Raw genomic sequence first — 19,187 nt, 5'->3', positions numbered from 1 at the left:
TGCGAGTCCTGCCCTGTTGTTTTAATATGATGACCTTGCTTGCATCACCCTTGTTAAAGCCTTAGATCCACTTGAACACTTCTATTAGATCAACCCGCACTCTATGTCTTTCCAGAGAGTTAAGGTGCCTAAGCCTCTCTTCATAAGGCAAATTTCTGAATCTAGTGAATTGATGTCCATTCTGTAGGATGGAGACCAAAACTGTACTGCATAGCCAAGGATGAGTCTAACTATCGCTAGATAGAGTTTGACAATTACCTCTGCACTTCTATTCTTTACCGTCCTAGCAACAAAACCTAATGCTCTGTTAGCTTTATTCCTGGCACTAATGCAGTTTCCTGGTTTTAAGGTCTGGACTCACTAGAGCTCCCAAGACTCTCTCACACTCAGTTTTCTCTAAAAGTGTGTTATCTAAGCTGTATCTATTTTCGGGGTTGTGTAGCCCTATGTTTAACACACTACACTAGATATTGAAGTTCATTTGCCATTTCACCAATCATGTGAACAATTTGTTAAGATTATCCTGCAGAATCTCTGCGTCGTCTCCTGCCCTAATTAGGCAAACTTACTAACATCAATATTTATCCCATCATCTAAGTTGTTTATATACATAATGAACAACAAGAGACCCAAAACTGAGCCCTGGGGAACCCCACTAGTAACATTGCCCCATCTAGATTTTACTCTATTTATGGTGACCTGCTGTTCTCTGTTACTAATCTAAGCTCTGATCCATTCTAACACTTTTCCTCCTATGCCATGGGCTTTCATTTTATTTAGTAGTCTCTGGTGTGACACCTTGTCAAACGCTTTGCTAAAGTCAAGGTAAATAACATTGTAACTATCATTGTTATCTGACACCTTATATACCTAAGTGTAAAAGGATCTGACACCTTATATACCTAAGTGTAAAAGGATAGAAGATTAGTCACACATGACTTACCCTTGGAGAAACCATGCTGTGTGTCACAAATTATGTCTTTTGATGTGTTCTTTGAGTCAATTTACTATTACTGATTCAAGCATTTTACCTATAACCAATGTCAAACTGATTGGCCTGTAGTTGCATATAGATGATTTATCTCCTTTCTTAAAAACAGGAATGTTTGCCTGCCTCCAAGCAGTAGGCACAAAACCAGTGTCTACCGATTTATTAAATATTTCAGTTAACTGGATGCAGATTTCAAATTTACACTTCTTAAGCACTCTCAGAATTTTTTTTGGACACATCACCATGAACTCTCTGCTAGGATTTTTTCCTAGCACTCCACACTTCCCAACCACATCTATTGGTTCATCTCCTACCCTAGCACTGACTCCCAATACCACTACACTGACATTATGACGTTGACACTGTAACATTGACACTTCATAAACATCATACATACAAGGTGATTGGGATAAACTTGATAATTATTTTATCTTCTGTCATTTCAGAACCATTTAAAGGATTTAATAGCAGTTAAGTGCAACAGATAGATGATTCTGTGTAATATTGGTGGGTGTGAGAGCTAGAGAGCATGGACAACTGGAAAGTGCTGAAAAATTGGAAGAGAGTGACCTCCATCATGATGATTTGTGCTGGATTAAAAAATTCAGAAATCTTAGCTGCAGCTCAGTGTACTTGAATACCATGAGGGCCGTGAGATAGTAGGCATTCTAACTCTGCACAATGAAATTTGTTGAGAAGCTACAAAAAAAGTGCAGCAAGACCCAGGCAAGGCAATGCAGACCTTGGCGAGAGAAATGGGCATCGGAGTGGCGACTATGAAGAAAGCGCTGAACAAGGATCTTCACTACTCATACAAGGGGTGCAAAGGCCAACTACTCATCGCCAAGGCCCAGGAGAACTACCTTATGAAAGCCAAGAAACTCCTCAACAAAGTCAAACACCCAATAGAGCTGGAAATGCTCTGGTTCTTCTTAGACAAGAACTTCTGCTAGGACCAGTTGCACAACATGCAGAACAACAGGTAGAGCCTGCAGTCCATATGAAGTCCCATGCTTCATGAAGACCAAGTTCCCTCAAACTGTGATCTATGGGTGTGTTTCCAGCAAAGGCCACGTCATGCCACCTGTTACCATCTCGATATTCAATGTAGCTACCATCTCCCTCCATTGCCTAGTGTGCACACACAAGCTTCCAAACTGTCAACATCTCTCTTGAGCTCTGTAGGCTGCTGAAGATGTAAAAAATTCTTAATAGTGCAAGGAAAACAGGAGGCCTGGTTTGTATTGAATGGGAGGGGAACCAATTGTGGTTACCAAAAATTATTTCTCTACAGTGTTAGATTGATTTAATAAAAGAAAATGCAGTAAAAAAAACAAAACAATGATTTTGAGACGAATGTTGACTTGAAAGCATAGCCATCTAGGTGTGCCATGCCAAAGTACAATGTAAACAGAGGAATTGAAATGCCAGCAAGAATTAGATTGTATAATGAAGACTCCTTTTCCAGTTTTGGTAAGTACGAGAGAAGAAATTTGAGTCAAATCTTAGACATGGTAAGGGAAATGAGTTATACTAGAAAATAGTGGGAGAACAAATTCATTGAACTAAGGAAGGAGATTGTAGAATTAATGGAATGTTTAACCCAAGCTAACGAGATATCTGATCTGAAGAAATCAAACTCTGAACTTAGAAATAAACTCAAGGTAATAAAAAATTATGTAATAGAAGTCAAATGTGAAAATAAAAAAAATGAAGATTAATGCTGCTACAAATGGTGAAAATTAAAAAATGAGGTAAATAACAAAATACAAGAAATGACTGAAAGAATTCAAGAAAACTTAGGTGAGAAGAGTATGCAAAAGATTAAGAAATGGAATGAAAACAGAAAATGAAGATATTGCTTTTAAAGAAATAGTACAACAACAGATGCAGGAAAATGCAAAAGATACAATCATTCAAGTAATTAAAGAAAAGGCAAACTGGGTTAGAGATACAGTAGATAGAAAAAATGTACTGTGGTATATGGACTGGTGAGGTACATGAGAGAAAAAGCAGAAAAAGAAACAGCAATACCAATTCTGAAAGAAATACAAGTAGAGAAAGATTAGAAGTATATAGAATGGGACAATATTCTAAGGAAAGAAATAAACCACTAAAGATAAAACTACGATCACAAATGGTAGTAGTAACCATTTTAGAAAAAGCAAGTAAGTTGGCAAGGAGCAAACACTACAAGATATGGATGAAAAGAGAAATGAGTGTTGAGGAAATAGAAAAAGAGAAAATAATAAAAATGTGAAGAGAACAGAGACCGAAAGCAAGGAGTTCTATTTGAGGGTCACAGACATGAGGCTGAGAAAATAATACATCAGAGTGGACGAAATAAAAACAGAAAACAAGATGGAGAAAGAAAATAATTAAAAGTGGCCTACACTAATATTGACGCATTAATCTCAGGATTAAATGAACTAAATAATTACCTGTCAGACAAAAAAACAGACATAATGGGAATTGTGAAGACGAAATTAAGGGGTCCAATACCACTTAATAGTGTTGGACATGGGTTATACAATTATTGGATTAAAAATAGACAAGAAACAGAAAGGAATAATCATGTTCTTGGTCAAGAAAAATTTGAGAGAGATAAAAATGAAAGACATAGACATGAAAAGTAGAAAGTTTGTGGTGATTTATGTGCCCCCGAAAAAGGTCTCTTGGAAAGAAAATGAGCATTCAAAAATATTAGAAGAGACTGAAAGCAAGGAGTTCTATTTGAGGGTCACAGACATGAGGCTGAGAAAATGGTACATCAAAGTGAGTGAAATAAAAACAGAAAGCAAGATGGAGAAAGAAAAAAATTAAAAGTGGCCTATACTAATAATGACTGATTATTCTCAGGACTAAATGAACTAAATGATTACCTGTCAGATGAAAACACAATGGGAACTGTGGAGATGAAATTAAAGGGTCCAATACCACCTAATCGTGTTTGACATAGGTTATACAATTATTGGATTAAAAATAGAAGTGAAACTTGAATGTGACGAAGGTTACTGAGGGTAAAAACAATGTAGAGATCATGATAAAAGTTGAAGACTGAGACATGAAAAGTAGAAAGTTTGTGGTGATTTATGTGCCCCCAAAAATGGGCTCTTGGAAAGAGAATGAGCGTTCAAAAATGTTAGAAGATACAAGGCATTCATTATATGAGACTAAAGGAAGAAGGTAACCTGGTACCTATAGGGGATTTAAGGACGGAGGTAACCTGATACTTATGGGGGATTTTAACTGCAAAGAAATCTGTTGGAAAATGACAGTGAAGGGTGGAGAGGATCTATGAGGAAATGGACATGACCAAGGAATATACAATGACACAATGGGTCAATGAAAATACCAGATACTGAAGTAATGAAGAACTGTCGAGACTGGATTTAATATTTACAACAGAACCTGAAATTGTAGATAAAATTGAACAAGACACCATTTGGAAAGAATGATTACATACTAATAGAGGCTGAATGAAAGGAAGAAATATATATGGAGAGAAATGAAAAGTACAGAAAAGACTGATGTATAATACAACAAAACAAACTTTGGGAAACTTAAGAAATTCTTTCAAAATGCAAACTGGGAAAAATTCTACATTGAAGAGACACAAGTGGAAGAGAAATGGGTGATCTTGATGGAAATCTATAATGAATGAAAGAATAGTTATGTACCAAGACAGAAGATGCAGTGAGGCAAAAGATAGACGAGACAAAGATCGGAAAAGATAGAGAAAAGATAAAAAACCTGGAAAATGGCAAATATATATTTACTATAGAAATGAATACCGTATGTAAAAGTGCGCACAGAGGAAAAAAGAAACTATGAAAAAGACATCATAGAAAAATGCAAGGATCAACCGAAACTATTCTATAGATATGTGTATGGTAAACTTAAAAAAACAGGAAATAGTGAAACTGCCATACTGCCATACTACGTTGCCAGGAACGATATCTGAGAAAGGCCCTGCTTCTAAAAATTCCATGAACAGGTTGGCAAGGACAGCGCTCAAAGGAGGTCAATCGCTTTAAGGGTCGGGACACGGGTGAATAACGAGGTCACATCCAGGCTGGATGTGACCTCGTTATTCACCCGTGTCCCGACCCTTAAAGCGATTGACCTCCTTAGGGCTAAAATCACTAGTTCCCACACTGACCTCCCTATTCCCCCCAATGACTTTGTGGATTTAGTACAGCTTTGTGTCCAATTTAATTATTTCAAATTCCAGGACCAGTATTTTCACCAAAGGTTTGGCATGGCCATGGGCTCTCCTTTGAGCGCTGTCCTTGCCAACCTGTTCATGGAATTTTTAGAAGCAGGGCCTTTCTCAGATATCGTTCCTGGCAACGTAGTATGGCTTCGCTATGTGGATGACATACTATTAATTTCCCCCAGACGGTTTGACATCCCCAAACTCCAAGCGGCTCTGAACTAGGTTGAGCCATCAATCCAGTTCACCTTGGAGGAAGAAATCAACGATTCCCTTCCATTTTTGGATACCCTTATTATCAAACATGATCATTTTTTAAAATTTACAGTCTACAGGAAACCAACCAATAAGGACGATTTGACTCACTTCCTATCCCACCATGACCTCAGTATTAAAAAAGGTGTAGTCATAGGTTTCTACCTCAGAGCTCTCAGAATATGTAGCCCTGAATTCTTAGAGGACGAGTTTAGGCACATAAAGGAGGTTTTTCATAAATTAAAATATCCAGAGTGCATCATCCACCAGTGTAAGAAAAAGGCACTCAAAATAATGGAAGGGCGGGAACCAACAAAAGATCCAGCTAGGAGGCTTATCCTTCCAGCCAGCAGCGTCACCGCCACCCTCACCCGGACACTTGGGCGTTGCAACATTCAGGTAGTGGGCCAGTCCAGCAGAACTATCAGAGCTTTCAAGAAGGAGTGACAGCCAGGACGAGATGTGGGGAAAAAACGCTGGTGTCTACCGCATACCCTGTGCTGGATGTGATAAAGTATACATCGGCGAGACTTCCCGTGACCTGAAGACCCGGATCTGGGAGCATCGCTACGATTCCCGGAACAACATCACCACCAACGCCTGTGTTATCCACCGGAACACCAACGACCACCTGATGGATTGGAATAACGCAGAACTTCTGTTTAGTGAACCAGACAGGATGAGGAGAAAATGCCTCGAAGCGGCCGCCATTCAAAGCTTCAAAACCATTGAGCAGAACAGAGGCATGTTTAACATCGCCCCTCCTATCATCCATCTGTTACCCGCATTAAATAAATGTATGAAATGTCCCCCTTAGTCCACTTCAACAAACTGTCCGAAATGTCCTCCTTTGTCTCCACCAAGTCCCACCCGTCCCCCTCCTCCCCCTCCACCTACCACCCACCCCTCCCTGATAACCTCTCCCAGTTCCTTCCCTGTTGGCTTATATGTGCTCAGAGTGTGTGTCATGTCTGTACTTGAAAAAGCTGTAACAAGCGAAACGTAGTACCAATAAAGGTTTCGATCTCACAAGGTGTTTATTCTCACAGTCTTGTCGGCTTTTGCCATTGTGATTCACATCCCCTCATGTTCACTCCCTCCACATCTGCCTTCCATACCTCTTTTACTAATCTTTCTTCACTCATTCTTTCCATGTGTCCAAACCATCCTAATACTCTTTCATCAACCCTATCTCCCAACTCCCTTTCCACCCCCGTTCTCCTCCTCACCTCCTCATTTCTCACTCTATCTAGCCTAGTAACCCCCATCATACTTCTCAGACACCTCATCTCAAACTCCTTCTCTCTTCCTCTCTTATGTTCCATGTTTCTGCCCCATACAGTGCTGTTAGCACAATCACTCCTTCATACAGTCTCCTCTTAGCATCCATTCCCAAGTGTCTATTCCTCATTACACTTTTTAATCCACCAAGGCATTTACTCGCTTCTCTCAATCTACATTTTACCTCCACCTTTTCCTGCCATATTTGGACCCAAGTATCTAAAACAAATCCACTTCCTCCGGTCGCTCTCCCTTAATGCTCACTTCCAGTCTGCTGCCACTTTCACCCCTTGTACATCTCATCACCTTACTTTTACCCACATTTATCTTCAGCTTTCTTCTTTCACACACTCTCCCACCCAAACTCTGTCACCAACTTCCTCAATCCCTCCTCTGATCCTACTACAAGCACAGTGTCGTCCGCAAACAACAGCTGGCTCACCTCCCACTTTTCTCCATTTTCTTTAACCATCTTCAATCCCTGACCCACTACGCTTGCATTTACCTCTCATACTACCCCATCCATGTATAAGTTGAACAGCCAGGGCGACATAATGCATCCTTGACGAAGCCCCACCTTTACCTCGAACCACTCACTCTCTCCATTTCTAATCCTGACACAAGCTCTACTACTCTCATAAAAACTCTTGACAGCTTCTAGAAGCTTTCCTCCTATCCCATATATCTGCATAACCTCCCACAGTGCCATTCTGTCTACCCTATCGTAAGCCTTTTCCAGATCCATAAAAGCCAAAAAAACATCCTGCCCCTTTCCTATAGCTTTCTCACATATTTGTCTTACCACAAAGATAGTTGCAGTGGGAAATGCTAAGAAAATGACTGTGATGAGTGATGAAAATTTAGGAGAAATAAGGAAGGATGAAGTGAAGGCAGTTGCTAAGATGATGAAAGCAGGTAAGGCACCTGGTCTGGATGGATGCCATGCAGAATGTCTAAAAAAAGGAGGTACAGTGATGGTGGACTGGCTGGTGAGGTTATTTAATGTTTGCTGGAGAGAGGGTAGAGTGCCGGAGGACTGGAGGAGTGCCTGTATAGTTCCACTTTACAAGGGAAAAGGGGACAAGTGTGAATGTAGTAGTTTCAGAGGGATTAGCTTGTTAACCCATTAAACTCCGATGACAAGATGTCTTGTCATTTGGTCAAATAAAACAAAAAATCATAAAACACCAAAATGTTTGATCAAACACCAGAAAAATATGACGTCAATCCTCGCTTCGCTGCGAGCGAAGCGAGGATTGACGTCATATTTTTCTGGTGTTTGATCAAACATTTTGGTGTTTTATGATTTTTTGTTTTATTTGACCAAATGACAAGACATCTTGTCATCGGAGTTGAATGGGTTAAGTGTAGTTGGGAAGGCTTATGGGAGGATCTTGATTGAGAGGATTAGGAGAGGAACAGAGGGAGTAATTGGTGAGGAACAGTGTGGATTTAGGACGGGTAGAGGTTGTGTAGATCAGATCTTTGTGGTAATAAATATGTACCACAACTAAAAATGGAAAGAACATAAATGAAAAGCTGGTACAACAAAAGTTGTAGTGAAGCTAAGGATAATAGAGACAAAGATTGGAAGAAATGGAAAAGAGACAAGAAAACAAGCAAGTGGCAAAAGTACATCAAACTTAGAAATGAGTATGTAAAAATATGCAGAGATGAAAAGAGAAACTATGAAAAAAATATAATTGATAAATGCAAGAACCCAAACTATTTTATAGGTATGTAAATGGAAAACTGAAGAACAAACAATTATTAGAAAAACTGTGCCAAGGTAAAAATGAATATACAGAAGAACTGGAAATGGCTGAAATTATGAACAATTTCAAATCAGTAGAAAACTCAATACAATAGAAAAACAATAGAAAACTCAACTAAATGCGAGGAAATAGTGAGAGAGTTATCCCCCTCAATGAAAGAAATAATTGTAGCACAAAAGGAAATCAGCAACCAAATTAACCCCTTCACTACGGGCCAAAATCTCGCAGGCAGCATTAGCTGCCAGACATGCGATGTTGCATCATAATACTCGCATTATAAAAAATAAAGTTACGACTTATATAGCTCGTTCTCTTTCACCCGTGAATTTTGATAACCATAGAAAATATGATGAAGCCAGTTTACAGAGTACGACTACAAAAAATATAATCAAGACGCCGACATCAGCATCCTCGCGTACCCACTTGCTCCTCATGACGCCTATGTAGGCATCATCATATCAAAGGGGTTAAAACCCTTGATGTTAGAAAATCACATGGTCCGGACGTAATTGCAAATTGGATACTGAAAGAATGCATGAAAGAATTAACAGACAAAATATACAATATAATTAAATTCTCACTTAAAGAAGGAAAAGTACCACAGGACTGGAAGAAGGCAAACATTGTACCAATATATAAGGGAGAAAACAAAGAAGACTCATCTAACTACAGACTCTCACTAACAAGCACAGTAGCAAAAATTTGTGAAAAAGTCCAAAATAGATGGGTTAAGCATTTGGAAGAAAAAACTATACTGAATCCAAACCAATTTGGATTCAGACAAGGAAGATCATGTACAACAAACTTGATTTGCTTCTATTCAAGACTAATAGACATAATACAAGAGAGAGATGGGTGGGCAGTCTGTGCCTTTCTGGACCTACAAAAGGCATTTGATAAGGTAGCACATAAAAAACTAATAAAGAGGATTGAGTCAATAGGTGGCATCAGAGGAAAATTATTGGAATGGATAAAAGACTTCCTGATTGGGAGGAAAATGAGAGTATTAATTAGAGATAAATTCTCAAACTGGGAAGAAGTGATAAGCGGTGTCCTGCAGGGATCAGTATTGGCCCCGATCATGTTTGCCATATACATTAATGACATGGATGAAGGTGTAGAGTGTTATATGAATTTCTTTGCAGATGATGAAAAGATACTAAAGAAGATAAAAACGGGGGAAGACTGCAACTCATTGCAACAAGATTTGGACAAGATCTGGAACTGGACTCAAAAGTGGGAAGTAAAATTCAAAATAGAAAATGTAATATAATGGAATTTGGAAAGAGTAAAAACAGAATATCAAAAGATTACAAAATTGGTGAAGAGGTGAAAAAAGTAAACTCGGAGAAAGATCTTGGAGTGATGATCAGAAAGGACATGACACCGGATAAGCATATTGATAAAATATTCGGAGACACCTATAATTCACTGAGGTCAATTAAAGTGGAGTTTGCTTATTTGGATGAGGAAATGATAAAAAAATTCTAACTACACTAGTAAGACCAAAACTTGAGTATGCAGCTACACTATGGACATCCAGTACCAAAAAGAATATAAAAAAATTAGAAAGAATACAAAGAGCAACAATTACCAACTTTGGAACAAAGAGGGGAAAGAGGAGACTTGCTGACTATCTATTGAATAATGAAAGGAATGGAAGTCTTAGATAAGAATGACTTGTTAATATGGGATAATGGTCAAACAAGAGGACACGAAGAAAAATTAAAAAGGATAGTCACAGAAGAAATCTGAAAAGGAACAGCTTCCCACACAGAGTGATAGATACTTGCAACAAATTAGACAATGAAACAGCGTGTGCAAACACTATTCAAGATTTTAAGAAAAAACTTGATGCTGAGAGATACAAAGACGGGTCACCACGAGCATAGCTCTCTTCCCGTATAATACAACTAGGTAAATACAACCTCCTCTTAGCATTCATTCCCAAATGTCTATCTCTCATTACACTTTTTAATCCACCAAGGCATACTCGCTTCTCTCAATCTACATTCAACCTCCACCCCCCAAATCCTCCTTTTCCTGCCACATTCACACCCAAGTATCTAAAACTATCCACTTCCTCCAGTCTCTCTCCCTTAATACTCACTTCCAGCCTGCTGCCACTTCCCCTTGTACATCTCATCACCTTACCTTTACCCACATTTATCTTCAACTTCCTTCTTTCACACACCTTCCCAAACTCTGCCATTAACCCCTTCCATACGGTGCCGCCTACGTAGGCGTCATGAGGAGCAAGTGGATTCGCAACGCTGCCATATCGGCGTCTTGATTATATTTATTGTAGTCGCCCCTGTGTTTTTACATTCTCCCATATGTGCCCTGAATCCCATTCTCTGTGGTTTTCGAAATTCGCGGGTGAAAGAGAGAACGATCGATATAAGCGGTGACTATATTTTATGATGCGAGTATTATTACGACACGTCGTACGGCTGGCATTGGCTGCTGCCCGCGAGATTTAAGTCCGGAGTGAAGTGGTTAACTTCCTCAATCCCTCCTCTGATCCTGCTACAAGCACAGTGTCGTCAGCAAACAACAACTGGCTTATCTCCTACTTTTCTTCATTTTCTTTAGCCATCTCCAACCCGACCCACTACCTTTGCATTCACCTCTTGCACCACCCCATCCATGTACAGATTGAACAGCCAGGGACACATAACACATCGATGACGTAGTCCCACCTTTACCTGAAACCACTCTCTCCATTTCTAATCCTAACACAAGCTCTACTACTCTTGTAAAAACTCTTGACTGCTCTTAACAGCTTTCCTCCTATCCCATATATCTGCAGTACCTCCCACAGTGCTTTCCTGTCTACCCTGTCATAAGCCTTTTCCAAATCCATAAAAGCCCAAAAAATATCCTTACCTTTTCTACAGCTTTCTCACATATCTGTCTTTCCACAAAAATCTGATATACACAACCCCTACCTGTCCTAAATCCACACTGTTCCTCATCAATTACTACCTCTGTTCCTCTCCTAATCCTCTCAATCAAGACCCTCCCATAAGCCTTCCCAACTACACTCAACAAGCTGATCCCTCTAAAACTACTACTCACACTTGTCCCCCTTTCCCCTGTAAAGTGGAACTATACAGGCACTCCTCTAGCACTCTGCCCTCTCTTAAACAAACATTAAATAACCTCACCAGCCAGTCCACCATAACTGTACCTCCTTTTTTCAGATATTCTGCATGGCATCTATTCAACTTCCTTTGTACCAATTTTATATTGTCCTGATATCCAAACATACATATATCAAATGCTTTTCCCCCTTACAAGGAAGGTAGCCAGAAAGAAAAAGGCATAGAAACCACTCCCACCCATTCCATCCCCTACATAATCCACTCCCCTCCCTCTCTCTCATCTTGGCACCTCCTGGATGACAGGTCATCCCTGCATCCTGTCCACTGCCCTGGGTCAGAAGCAGTGTCGCAAGACAGCATATCCACAGCAAGGCCGCTTTATTAATTCGGCAACCCCCCTCTCTGTCCCCTCACGCAGAAAAGGAGAAGACAGGGAGAAATCCCCTCGGGCTGCATCAAATTTCTCACACATACTTCCTCACCCCCCATTCCCCACCCACTCCCCCACATGCATCACAGCATCATCTATTCACAACCATTCTCCATTCACCCCTATCTTCTGTCCTCTCTTATCCTTCCTCAACAGACATTCCTCTCTTTCCCACTGCCACTTTTACTCAATCCATACATCTCATCCTAGGACGCCCCCTCATATTCACTCCCTCCACCTCCGCCTTCCACACCTCTTTTATTAATCTTTCTTCACTCATTCTTTCCATGTGTCCAAACCATCCTAATACTCTTTCTTCAACCCTATCTCCCAACTCCGTATCCACCCCTGTTCTCCTCACCACCTCATTTCTCAATCTATCTAGCCTAGTAACCCCTATCATACTTCTCAGACATTTCATCTCAAACACATTCAAACTCCTTCTCTCTTCTTCTCTCATGTTCCATGTTTCTGCCCCATACAGTGTTGTTGGCACAATTACTCCTTCATATAACCTCTTAGCATCCATTCCCAGATGTCTATTTCTCATTACACTTTTTAATCCACCAAGGCATTTACTCGCTTCTCTCAATCTACATTCTACCTCCACCCCCACCCCTCCCTTTCCTGTCACATTCACACCCAAGTATCTAAAACTATCCACTTCCTCCAGTCTCTCTCCCTTAATGCTCACTTCCAGCCTGCTGTCACTCTCCCCTCTTGTACATCTCATCATCTTACTTTTACCCACATTTATCTTCAACTTCCTTCTTTCACAACCTTCTCAAACTCTGCCACTAACTTCCTCAATCCCTCCTCTGATCCTGCTACAAGCACAGTGTCATCGGCAAAAAACAACTGGCTTATTTCCCACTTTTCTCCATATTCTTTAACCATCTCCAACCCCTAACCCACTACCCTTGCATTCACCTCTCGCACCACCCCATCCATGTATAGATTGAACAGCCAGTGACATAACACATCCCTGACAAAATCCCACCTTTACCTCAAACCATTCACTCTCTCCATTTTTAATCCTAACACAAGCTCTACTACTCTTGTAAAAACTCTTGACTGCTCCAAACAGCTTTCCTCCTATCCCATATATCTGCACTACCTCCCACAGTGCCTTCCTGTCTACCCTGTCGTAAGACTTTTCCAAATCCATAAAAGCCCAAAAAACATCCTTACCTTTTCCTATAGCTTTCTCATATATTTGTCTCACCACAAAAATCTGATCTACATAACCCCTACCTGTCCTAAAACCACACTGTTCCTCACCAATTACTACCTTTGCTCCTCTCCTAATCCTCTCAATCAAGACCCTCCCATAAGCCTTCCCAACTACACTCAACAAGCTGATCCCTCTAAAACTACTACACTCACACTTGTCCCCTTTTCCCTTGTAAAGTGGAACAATACAGGCACTCCTCCAGCACTCTACCCTCTTTTAAACAAACATTAAATAACCTCACCAGCCAGTCCACCATAACTGTCCCTCCTTTCTTCAGACATTCTGCATGGCATCCATCCAACCCAGGCGCCTTACCTGCTCTCATCATCTTAACAGCTGCTTTCATTTCATTCTCCTCCATTTTCCTCACTCATCACTCTCATTTTCTTAGCCCTTCCCACTGCAACTACCTTTCCCTCCCTATCCTCCTTCACATTTAGCAGCTCCCTAAAATACTCTGGTCACCTTCCTCTCACTGCCTTCTCTTCCATTTTCATTTCTTCATCTGTGCCTTTTAATTTTTCTTCTCTACTTGATTCACCTCCTCTTCCTCTTTTAATTTCTTTACAAAACATCTTTTTATTACTTTCAAATTTTGTCATACTCTTACCCCATTTCACATCTACTCTCCTCTTTGCCTCCTTTATCTTATGCTAAACTTCCCTTCTCTTTACTTTGTACCTCTTATACGATTCCCTCGTCCTAATTTGTAGCCAATCTATGAAAGCCTGCTTCTTCTCTTCTACACCCTTCTTTGCTTCCTCATCCCACCACTCACTACCCTTCTTTCTAATTCCTCCTGCCCTCCTTGTTCCACACACCATCCTTGCACACCTTAGGACTCTCCTTGAACCATCCCCATTCCTCCTCCACTCCTAGTTCTACTCTATCCTTCACTACCTTCTACTCCTCTCTCAGCTTATTCTTATACTCATCCTCCTTTTCTTTCACATTTAAACAGTTCACTTTAAGTACCACCCTACCTTCTGCCCTTTTCCTCTTTCTCCACCTATTCTCCACTCTCAATTTACCTTCCACCAGAAAATGATCTGATATTCCCCCACTCTCTCCCCTTAGAACATGTACATCCTTAACTCTTCCTACCATACTCCTGGTCACCACTATATAGTCCATTAATGCTCTATCTGCCACCCTTCCATCCACCACCTTCTCCCATGTGTACTTATGCTTGACTTTCTTCCTAAACACTGTATTTGCTATCATCAACTCTCTTTCAAGACACATCTCCACCATCAATTCTCCACTACAATTTTTACCTGGAACTCCATACTTCCCAATCACTCCATCTATTGGTTTGTTTCCTACCCTAGCATTAAGGTCTCCCAATACAACTACATTGACATTTCTCCCTAATCCCTCTATGCACTCATTTAAATCTATACAAAAATCCTCCCTTTCCTCTATGCTCCTCTCACTACCAGGCCCATACACACTTACAAATTCTCACTACCAGGCCCATACGCACTTACAAAAACCCACATCTCCTTTCCCAGCTTCACTTTCATCCACATTAACTTTGAAGAAACCTTCCACTCCACTACACACTTACCTATCTCTTCACTTACAAGTATAGCCACCCCTTCTCTCCCTCATCCCCTCTTCATTCCTGAGTACCTCCAAACTACACTCCCAAACTCACACTCGCCTCCTTTTCATTTTAGTTTCACTCAAAGCCAACACATCCATCTTTCTTCTCACAAACATATTGCCTATCTCTTCCCTTTTACTCTCATCTGTACCACATCCACGCACATTAAAAGACCCAAACCTTAGGGTGCTGGTTGGAAAACTCCCAGACCCTCTTATGCCTTTACTTTTTTTAGGAATGTCCCCTTTTGGGGCTACAAGTAGCAAGACTCCTAATCCCATCCCCCGTCCCATTTTTTGTCACCTTTTACGACTCAAGTGGGAAGACTTGATGGTAGCATTCTTTTCCCCCACCACAGGGTAGGCAAAAAAATTAAATGAATATTCAGAGAAATGGTACAGGACAGTAACAAGGGGTTGGGGGACAGCATAACGGAGGGACAGTCGTAGTATAAAAGTGTCATCATTTCTCTATGAACAGAGTTTTCCTCTATCACAGACAAAATGATGTGTGGCTCTGGTCCATAGGGGTGCCCCATATAGACCCTAAAATATCAACTGCATACTACTTTGCCACAATAACATGCAGCCAATATCCCAGATGGGGATGATATCCAAACATACAAAATTAATTATGAAGCAGAGAAGAGTATCCCTTCAAGTCATGTCATCTGTTCATCCAATTACAACTGCCCTTCAATCAGCTATACCTTTTGGTGGTGCCTGCTGGAAAAAGATTAACTGCTTTGATAAGTAGCTGTAAATCCTCTTGACTCCAGGTTCGAGTTCCTCCAGCACCATCTCCACCCGACCCTGAGGAACCACTACCCTTAGCAGCTGCTGCAGCTATTTCATCTTTCTCACGCTGGATTTTGACACGAACTTCTTTAACCTGAAAGAATATAAAGAAATTATACTACATACATATCCGGAAGAAAGGGAATGGGCACTAATCACATCATCAAAATACTTATACAACTACTTCTTGATTACTATTATTATAACTATTATCATCACTATAAATAATTAAGGGTCATCCCTGTCTCCTACCAACTGCCTGTGTCTGAGGCAGCACTGCAAGGAAAGGTACATCCACACCAGGGCCATATAAATGAAGCAGCTGGCCTTGTTGACGATGTGCAGTGTCTTGCTGCATTGCATCTGTCCATCAGTGCCCTTTACTTTCTCCTCTCTATCCAACTTGTCTCTCCTCCCCTCTTTTCACCTATTTATTTTTTTTCCAAAATTCTTTACCAAACACCTACCCTATCTTGTATCTGCTCTCCTCTTAACCTCCCTCACCTTGAATATCCTTATTCTGTACCCCTCATATGCTTACCCATTTCTTCTTTGCATATGCTCACTTTTCTTCCACCACCACCCTCACCTTTTTATCCCACCATCTGCTCCCTCTGCCTCTCTTACTCCCTCCCATCCCACATATCTTTGTGCACTTTAGCATTTCCTCTTTGAAACATACCCATTCTTCCTCTACTGTTTCTCTACTGTCCTTCACTTAACCCCATACTTCTCTCAGCATTGCTTGCTTTTTTCTTTTTTCTTTTCATTAAAACTACTCACCTTATTTTCAGTGGGCATTGAAATAATGTAAACCAAAGATAGAGCAACAATGAAATGATATACAGCAAAATACAGGAGTTGAGAACAAATTTCACCTATTCAAATCTGGTCAATGTCACTACATCTGTGGCAAAGTTCAAATATCCATATTACAACTAACCTCTTTCATAATGGCACAGTGGCCTTTTCCCCTGTCATCTCCAGCTGAAGTAAGTTGTTTGTTGAGTTCCTCTAACTGCAAGAGTTCAAGGGCTTCACAGAGCAGCTCCACATCTGCCATCAGAGTCACACGTTCTTCTTTGTCTGCTGTGTAATAATCATGTTCCTTGCAAAGTGTACGTAAAGTCTGCAAAATAAATAAAATAAGTATACTTTCTCTCCAATAAAAAACTTTTGAAAAAATCCTGCTTTTTTTATGTGTAGCATGTACTATATAAACAATTGTCTTTTGGACTGGCCTGGTAATAGTCAAGATTTAAATCACATAGGAAACCTCTAGCAGGTGGTGAAACATAGCTTACAGGGAAAGGAAATCAAGGATTCTTGGAGTAAAACACCCACAGAAAAGCTACTTAGCCTTGCCCTTCCTTGCCACAATGACGGCAATGACTGAAAGAGGTGATGAAATGCAAAGGGTACACAACAAAGTATTACAGGTACGGTAAGAACAAAAAGATATTGTCACCATTCTACCTTACTGTATGTTATCTGATCTTAGTTGACCTAGCATTTTTTTAAGCAGGCAAGGAAGCAGAACGGGATAGGGAATGTTTTAATATCACAAAGTAAGTCACAAGTATGTGAATATGGTAAAAAAAAATCAGAGAAAGAAAGTACATGGAGATATTTTCAACAGGATAGACATAGCTAAAAGACCATTCAAAACAGCTACACTCAGTGGTGCAATTGGTTGAGTCCTCAACTGTCACTACGGCAGTCCGGGTTTGAATCCTCCCCAGGGCTGAAATAATTTCAGTATCACTGCGCTTCGAGTCGTTACTCCAACTCTCATGGGCAGGGAGTTGGGTCAGTATTACCCATAGATCGGTCATACAAGCTCTGAGCTCTCTTCCATGAGGGAAATAAGTGTCGATCACGAGTCCAACATGTGATCCAAAGACCAAGGTGAATACACACAACACACACACACACAAGAAGAAAGCCTGGTTTGTATTGAATGGGAGGGGAGCAATTGTGGGTGTCCACAATGAAGTCTCTGCAGTGCTAGTTAGACGTAATAAGAGAAAATGAAGGAAAACAACAATAAATTTGAATCAAAAGATGACTCAACAGCAGAGACATCTAGGGGCACCACGCCGAAGTACAATGTAAACAGGCATTTCAAACACCAGTGGTAGGACAAATATATGATGAAGAATCATTTTCAGGCTTTGGTAAGTACGAGAGTGGGAATTTAAGTAGAATCTTAGACACAGAAAGGGAAATAAGTAAAAATAGAAAATGGTGGGAGAACAAAGTCATGGACCTAAAGAAAGTGTAGAATTAATGAATTACTTAGCCCAAGCTAACATCAATATTTCTGACCTAAGAAAAACAAACTCAGAACTAAGAACTGAACTTAAGGTAATGAAAAATTATGTAATAGCGGTTCAGCGTGAAAATGGAAAGTGGAAAATTAATGATACTACCAATAGTGAAAACCTAAGAAAAGAGGTATATGACAAAATACAAGAAATGACTGAAAGAATTGAAGAAAACTTAGGTGAGGAAAGTATACAAAAAATTAAGAAATGGAAGGAAAAAAGAGAAAATAAAGAAAATGCTTTTAAAGAAATAGTCCAACAAGAAATACAGGAAAATGCAAAAGATACAATCATTCAAGTAATTAAAGAAAAGGCAAATTGGGTTAGAGATGCAGTGGATAGAAAAAAATGTATTGTGGTATATGGACTAAGAGAAAAACATGGTCTGGCAAGGTAGATGAGAGAAAAAGAAGAAAAAGAAACAGCAATAGCAATCTTAAAAGAAATTAAGGATGGTGATCGGGAAGTAGAGAAAAACAGACGATGTGTATAGGATGGGACATTATTCTAAGGAAAGAAATAGACCCCTAAAGATAAAACTAAGATCACAAATGGTAGTAGAAGACACAGAAAGAGCAAATTGGCAAGGAGTGAACATTACAATAAGATATGGATAAAAAGAGAAATGAGTGTTGAGGAATTAGAAAAAGAAAAGACACTACGAGATGAAGCTATGAAAAAACATGCGAAGGAATTCTATTGGAGGGTAATCAACATGAGACTGAGAAAATGGTACATCAGGATGGTTGAAGCAAAAACAGAAAACAAGATGGAGAAAGAAAAAATTAAAAGTGGTCTATACTAACATTGACGGATTAATTTCATGACTGAATGAACTAAATGATTACCTGTTAGAAAAAAAAACAAAAAAAAAACAGACATAATGGGAATTGTGGAGACGAAATTAAGGGGTTCAATACCACCCATTTATGATAGACAAGGGTTATACAATTACTGGATCAAAAACAGAAACAATAAACAGAAAGGAGGAATCATGTTCTTGGCTGAGAAAAACTTGAATGTGACAACGATTTCGGAGGGTAAAAGCAATGTAGAACTGATCATGATAAAAGCCAAAGACACAGACATGAAAAGTAGAAAGTTTGTGGTGATATATATGCCCCCAAAAATGAGCACTTGGAAAGAGAATGAGCATATGAAAATG

General features: G+C 39.9%; 1 protein-coding gene across 1 annotated transcript in view; it reads right to left on the bottom strand.

Moving 5' to 3' along the window:
* The window catches only part of LOC143025476 (dnaJ homolog subfamily C member 2), a 122,990-nt gene that overhangs the window by 14,299 nt on the left and 89,504 nt on the right, over window positions 1-19,187 (bottom strand). The window contains exons 10-11 of the mRNA XM_076185198.1: window positions 16,639-16,824; window positions 15,608-15,789 (exon numbers count right to left, since the gene is read on the bottom strand). Of these exons, the coding sequence (XP_076041313.1) occupies window positions 15,608-15,789; window positions 16,639-16,824 (368 nt within the window). The remainder of the gene's footprint in view (window positions 1-15,607; window positions 15,790-16,638; window positions 16,825-19,187) is intronic.

This window comes from Oratosquilla oratoria, chromosome 5, assembly GCF_046742065.1.
Source record: "Oratosquilla oratoria isolate Oo_2021 chromosome 5, ASM4674206v1, whole genome shotgun sequence".
NCBI lineage: Eukaryota > Metazoa > Arthropoda > Malacostraca > Stomatopoda > Squillidae > Oratosquilla > Oratosquilla oratoria.
The sequence above is the reverse complement of the archived record's forward strand: the minus strand, read 5'-3'. Positions and strand labels throughout refer to the sequence as shown.